This window comes from Petromyzon marinus, chromosome 8 (genome assembly GCF_048934315.1).
Source record: "Petromyzon marinus isolate PM22_M1 ecotype Great Lakes invasive population chromosome 8, UKy_Petmar_22M1.pri1.0, whole genome shotgun sequence".
Lineage (NCBI taxonomy): Eukaryota > Metazoa > Chordata > Hyperoartia > Petromyzontiformes > Petromyzontidae > Petromyzon > Petromyzon marinus.
The window spans coordinates 5,221,120-5,228,121 of record NC_133674.1 but is presented as its reverse complement, the minus strand read 5'-3'; the positions used below and the strand labels follow the sequence as shown (position 1 = coordinate 5,228,121).

The 7,002-nt window shown below is 53.6% G+C and overlaps 1 protein-coding gene across 23 annotated transcripts in view; it reads left to right on the top strand.

The window, feature by feature from the left end:
* Window positions 1–7,002, top strand: part of LOC116940156 (uncharacterized) — a 232,355-nt gene that overhangs the window by 180,136 nt on the left and 45,217 nt on the right. For 18 of the 23 annotated variants that reach the window (XM_076065541.1, XM_076065547.1, XM_076065544.1 and 15 more), the window contains 5 exons: window positions 122–266; window positions 2,542–2,553; window positions 3,584–3,728; window positions 4,791–4,906; window positions 6,150–6,374. In XM_076065541.1, coding sequence (XP_075921656.1) covers window positions 122–266; window positions 2,542–2,553; window positions 3,584–3,728; window positions 4,791–4,906; window positions 6,150–6,374 — 643 coding nt within the window. The remainder of the gene's footprint in view (window positions 1–121; window positions 267–2,541; window positions 2,554–3,583; window positions 3,729–4,790; window positions 4,907–6,149; window positions 6,375–7,002) is intronic. The other 5 variants (XM_076065539.1, XM_076065531.1, XM_076065550.1 and 2 more) reach the window with 3 other exon arrangements.

The window sequence follows — 7,002 nt, the reverse complement described above, 5'->3', positions numbered from 1 at the left end:
CAAGGGGCCCCATCTGCTGCCGCTCTAACCCCCGACGCTCCACTGACCCTTGCGCCCATTCTACCCCCAACCCCTCTCCGCACCCCTTCTCTCTTCCCCTCCCCCGACGCTCGATGCGTAGGTGAGGACGGGATGGCCGGGGGCGAGTACCTCCGCCCGGAGGATCTCAAGGAGCTCGGTGACGACTCTCTTCCCTCGAGCCAGTTTCTAGCCGACAGCATCACTTACCTGGGCTCCGCCAGCCTGGCCAGGGGCCTCTCTGCCAGGTACGACCGATTTAGCTCCCAGTTTGGTTTTACTCATCGCTCACGGCTGTTGCTTCTGCTGCTGCTGCTACGGCTACTGCTGCGATGGCTCACGATCTCTAAGCCGCAGGAAGCTACTACCGCGCATCTAATTTAACGCAATCCCGTTGAGCGAGTTGCGCTCACGCTCCGGTTGAATTCAAGGTCGTCACTCGACCACCACCATGATGCTGGTGATAGCTGTCTGATGTCGGGAAATGCTGATGTTGCGCAAACTCGTAACCCACCGGCACAGCTTAGAGTCAGCTTGCGAATGGGGTTTTGATGCAGCAGCAATGATTTTGCCAGTACTCTTCGCATATCCACCGTGGCCTTTTTATGCGAAGACTCATACGTTACGTGAAGGATAATTGTACCTGCATGCATATTATGTCAAAGGTACTTCTCTGCGATTACTTGCTGCTGGTTGAACGGGCCGCTACTTGAGGGAGCGCTCGAGGGTATTTGGGGCCTACTATTTAATTCAAGCCAGACGTTGTGCATGTATATCCATATATGTTAATTAAAGATTACATTTTCCAAAGGGAGTGACAAATGGTTACTCTGCTTTCGTCTGCTTCTACCCCCGTGTTCAAATTAATCTGTCTGCTGTAGCAGAAATGCACAGCAGCAGGCGTTTCCACGGTGATAATGCAGCCTGTTATTACCATTACACATCCCCAATAACACCAAGCTGGCAGAACAATCTGTTTTCTTTGGTAACAATCGCCGGTTTGAACATCAAAGTGTCAAATCATGACCCTTTTTGTGTCCTTTCCATGTCACCTGACTCCTGCGCTTGAATGCGTAGATGCTGCGCAGTCAGCTGTCGGTTAAGTTGTGGGGGTTTTTTTTTTGCACCCTTAACTTCACAGGCTTTCTGCCAGGTACCCGCATTGTGATTTTATCGCAGCTGCATCTGCAGAGTTCGTGAAAGCAGGGTCGTTTCTGCGCATTGTAAATACCGTACATGCCGTGCTCGCCACCAATCAAGGAGGCGTTCTCCGCTTTGCGTTCACACGGGGCGCCCGTGCGGCCCGCGCTGTGGCCCTGGCGCCCGCTTCGCCGGTGCGCGTTTGTATTTTTTTTCTTTGCCCGCTCCCGTGCATTCCGCAACTCTGACATTGCGCCGGAGGCTCGTACTTCCGTTTGTTTCCGCGAGGCTGCGGCGCGCTGGCTCGCTGGGTCACGACGACGAACAGCTCTGGCCTCGCTTGGCTTCGCCGCGCTGGGGCGACGAGGGGGCTCGCGACATCACTGCGCGCGTTTCGTCCCCGCGTTCTACCCCGTTGTTCGTATTGCGGCGTGCCTAGCTGCCAGCCGCAGGCTCGACGCGCCGACGGTGCCTGGAGCACGCTCTGGCGGGCAGAATTTGGCGGAAAAAAAAAAATCCCACGTGTTTTGAGCAAATGGGAACACTGCGAAGAGAGGAGTCGGCACACGACGTTGACCCACTCCCGTCGAGCGGCATTGTGGGGTCTGTTGCGTGCGCGCTGTACGAGCCAGAAAACAGGTCGTCCTGCCCTGGCATTTCGAGCTCACTTGACGATTTCCCCACAACGTGTATTATTTTTATTAGCGTCATCCCTGGGGAATGTGTGGAGAGTTCAGCCAATGAGCCTTGGACTCAGAAACACCTTGGAGCCATACGAGAGATGAAGTCGATGGTTAAATCATACGTGTTTATCAACTCAGAAAAACCTCTTTTTCTTCAGGAAGGGGCCCCCTTGAAATATTTGGCCGTTTTGAGTTTGTTATTGAGCATTATTGTGCGTGGGAGTAGTTGGAAAAAAAACCCACAAGCATGAGCGGATGACACTTAACAGCATGTGTCAAGGCCGAGCCGCGATTGTAAAGCTGGCCGTACATTGCCCACATGGCGACGCACTCACCTGACCCCCGAAACGCCCCGTTATGTGTGCTGAACCACGGCCGTGTTGCTTTTCAACGCTCAATGGCCACCTTTACCAAAACACCCACCGTCCCCTTCCTTCCTTCCTCCAACACCCTACCCTCCCCGTGGCCGGCCAGCTCACAGCCACGATGCTCCCGCTTGGCTGAGCTACGAGCCGCACGGAAAGTTGAAGCGCCTCGTCTGTTGCTGTGTGCGCCTGCAGATTTTTCCATTGAATAACAGCAATAATAATGACGACGATGATAGCGACAAGTTTCAAACTGAGTGTTCTCTTTTTTTCTTACTTTGTTTTTTCACCCTGGTGTTTGTATTCCTCCTTCCCTTTGCTCCTCCGTTCTCCAGTTTGATGCCAAGGTAACGGCTCTTCCTTCCCTGACCACCCCCCCCTGCCCCTCACACCCCGGGCCTTGTTTTTTTAAATATATAATTTGCTGTGTCCGTGCATTCATTGCAGCTGCTGAAGCAACTCATTTGCTTCGAGACTGCCGCGTGTCATGTGCGTGCTTGGTGTTTCATATGGGTGTGTGTGTGTATATAAATATATATCGCGTGAGCAAAATGTTTTCTCGCTCGGTTTGTGTCATTGATTTATTTTAATGAAAAAAAACATTTTAAAAAGAGGGGAAAAAGGTGAGCTGTTACGAGGTTATCACGTTGTGTCCGTATCGTGGTTCTGTGTGCGGTTCAGTGACCTTGCTCCATGAGCTCATTGTCTCAGGAGTATTGCGAGACCGAGTGGCTCATGACTCATTCCCATAATTTGCTTTAATTAAACCGCAGCAACCTTGGATTCAAGGCATTTCATTACCTGCATGCCTAACTGCGGTGTTGTGTTTTGTCTCTTTTGTCTGTCTGTTTTGACTTTCATTTGTTCCAACCTTGTTCTCACCCACTCCCCCACTCGACCACTCGTGTTATTATACCTCTTCCCCTTTGCCCATGTGCATTGTCTGCGTGCGAATCGATTTGCGCACGTGCGTTGGCATGTCTGTGTGCGTGCCATTCAATATAATTCACCCCCCCCCCCTGTTAACCGTTGCCTCTACTGCACAATTGGTCCTGACCAATCGCACACTCTGCATCTAATTCACCCACGTGTATCCACTGCGCGTATTTGTCTTTTGCGCCCGTACTGTCCGGTGCACGTTCGTCTGCGAAATTCCCGTACGGCCGTGTCAATTGTGCAAATTCTTCATTTAAATACCACGCGCTCTGGTTTGCCACCTCCCGCGCACACCCCGCGTTGCTCCCTCCGCACCGCTCCTCTCTCCCGCTCCTCACCCGGGCCGCACGCACGCACGCACGCACCGCACCGCCTGCCCCACTCCCCAATGCACTGCCTCCCGACCGCCCCGCGCCCTTCTTTGCTCTTCCGCTCGAGCAGCTTGCGTTCGTTCAGTTCCGACAGGTCATTCACACCCAGCCGTGGCTCGCTGCTCCGAGACAGCGGCTCGCTGCTGCGGGAGAGCGGGCCCCTGCTTCGCGACAGCGCTCACAACGAGGAGTTCCTCTCACCGCCCGGCATGCAGGTACGGATGTTGTCACTCCCCCCGGCAAAAGCTTTGTCTGAAATTCCAGCTCACCGTGATTTGATGCACTTTGGGAGCGGTGAGTAAAGTGAAATTGGGCTTGGGCAGGACACGTCGCCGTATAAAGGTATGATGGGCAACGGACAAGAAAATAGCGATGGAGGGATGGCCAAGGAATGGAACTCTTCTGGGATGACGTCAACCGGGGAGATGGAGCGATTAAATCTATACATTGGTGTGTTGTGTCACGGGATCGTGGGAAATTGATGGCGGCGGCTTTAGGCCTTCATCCAGCAGTAGATTTATCATGGTTGATGTTGAATTTACCTGCAGCCTCTGGTTGAATCCCAGAAGAGTTCCAACGCCAGCATTGTACCTTGACTCTTACTTAACCCTCCCTCATTGATACATGTTATTGCATCACATTGCTGTGGAGAAATCTCTAAAATAATGGAATGCATGTGTTTATTTGTACACTCTATCTGTGTACATTTAGTTGCGTTGGTTAGAGCGCAGTTCCGATTCCGGTGACCTGGGTTCGAGCCCCGAGTATCTGTAACTGCCCTGAACCTCCTCCCTTGGTTCGTTCATTGTAACTTGGGAAGGAAATGCTTTGTAAATGGGAGCTTCTCACCCCACCTCCCCATTTGTCTGCCTTAATAGGCACTCAGGCACTCAATGAAGAGTATTTTGACCAGCAGTTTTTTCAGACGTTAGGAGTTTTCACAGCAAAACAAGATAAGCAGTGCAGAAGTCCGGGGTCGTGGCAGGCGAGTGTCGTAGACAGGGTTGGGCAGGACGGGGGAGGACCGGTTACCGATACAGGCGTCCGAGTGGTCTCCAGGGGTCGAGGGCCTAGGAGTAGATGGCATCAGGGCAGATGTTGGAGGTCGCTGCATGCCTCCTGTGCAGCAGCTTCTGGATCTGGAGGAGGGGTTTAGGGATTTATCGGCGAGGAGCTGCATGCGATGGCCTCTGATGGTGACGTCTCGACGCCCACGATCGATGTGTTGTGGACGAAATTTGGGACCTCCCCATCTGTGGATGTCTGTGCGTGCACAGTCACGGCCGCTGTCGATGCCCCGAGACCTGGACCGAACAGCCTCATTGCGGCAGCAAAGTTGGACTCCGGGAATCACCGACAACGTTACCTTTCACCGCAGCCCGATTCAGTCTGGGTAAGAACGCTTCACCGGTCTCCCCCCGGCACGCAGCGGCGTGACGTACCACCGCACACTCCGCTCCACCGGAACGCACGAGCCCCTCGGTGCCTTTTTGCGCCAGTGGAGGTTGCTGATGGTTGCCTCTGCTTCACGGGCAGGGGAGCTTCTCTTCGGCATCCTCCAGTTTCTTCTCCGTCGAACCCAAACTGCCGGAAATGCCTTCCCCCACATGTCCACAGCAATGGGCTTGCGCTGAGAGGGCACCCAGACTCGTAGACTTGCTTAACGTTGTGGCACACAATGCTCTTTGTGTAGGTTCAACGTGAGAGAAACACCGAGCCAAGCCCGATGGCAAAATAGACGTAAATAAGTGCACGCGTTTAATAATAAGCACTTTCAAGTAGCAGTGGCTTTGGTAAGTAATTACAGGGCGGAACCTTTACCTTTTACACAAAGGTATGCACCGCCTGTATTGTGAACGTCCATGTATCTTATCCATATCTAATGTATATTTAAATGTGTAGTGAGTTCGACTGAGTCACAGATGTAGACAGGGAGGCAACACATTTATTCACACGGGGTAACTTCCCCTTAACAGAATAACAACCTATGGTGGTGACCACCAGGCTAGCTACACTAGTTACTACGTAGTGTAGTTAACCTGGTGGTGACCACCAGGCTAACTACACTAATTACAATGTAACTGCTACTACGGACCGGGACCAACAGCTTTGGTCGTGGCCAGCTCCGCCCTTGACCACGACCACCTTCCAGAATCCTCGGGAAGGATCTGGATCCCAACCACGTGACCACCCCTAGCCCCCACTTGGGGCCCCTTTGTAGACTTAACTGGTTACGTGTCATCATCCCTCGGCCGGCTCTCACACACGCTGCCCTGCCATCCAGCGCTATCAATCAGCGCTCACCGGGCCCCTCTAGGCGCCGGTACTACACCCACACCCTTGCGGTATCCGCGATGTCGTTACACCGCACGCCGTGCCTCTCTTGGGCCGGCACTGTACGTTGACATCCCGTGATGTCACACCAATTGTATTGCATAGTTGGTTAAATGACGTGCTCGGCTGCATGTCCCGTGTCTCTCTTGCAAGGGACAAACACGAAACACCGAACAACGTTGGGGGTTTTTTCGCCGCACGTTTATCCTTCTGTCGGCGAGCTAAAGAATCCCGCTCGCGTAACCTTCCCCCGCGTCCCGCTGCTTCTGCCCCCCGCGTCCCCTGCCTGTGTGGCCTCGCAGCTTCCTCGTGAGCTTCATGGTGGACGCCCGCGGCGGCTCAATGCGGGGCAGCCGTCACAACGGCCTGCGCATCGTGATCCCCCCGCGCAAGTGCGAGGCGCCGACGCGGGTCACGTGCCGGCTGGTGCGCCGGCCCCGCCTGGCCGTGCCGCCGCCCATGGTGGACGGGGAGGGCCTGGCAAGCCGCCTTGTGGAGGTGGGGCCCGCGGGGGCACAGTTTCTCGGGTAAGAGACCGCACGGGCGCACGCGCGCGCCCCCCCCCCGCCCCCGCCCACCCCCCCCCCGCCCCCCCCCCCGCCCCCCCCCCCCCACCTCGCGCGCGAGACTCTGTCGAAATTGCTCGTTCGTTTTTTGGAACGTCGTCGAATTTACGTTTATTTGAGGGTTTTTTTTTTTTAGCTGCTGTTTGGGGCTTCGAGCGGACTTTTGTCTTAAGGAGATTATTCGGTTGTTTGATACAGCTCACTCCAATTTGTCTCAGCGGTGGATCTCATGAGCAGGTTTCCTGAATGTCACGCTGACGGGCTGATTATTCTCTCTTAATGCACCGCTCCCATAGTTAATGGAGTGAATAATAGTCACCTCCACAGGAGTTTTGAGAGTGTGTCGCTGTTTAAACTGACATTTTCATAAATGTTGTGATGCATCAGTTTATTTGCCCTCTGATATTGCTCACAGCTGTTACTGTTGATACTGTGTTTTACCTTGGAACTGCCCTTAAGAACCATCAGGACTTTATACAATTACTCTATGAAATTGGCTTTGTATAGCACCTAAATGTGACCACATCTCAACGCACTAGACATTGCAAGGCCTTGTGGGTTGAGTGTACTTGAGATTTTTCTCAGAAAC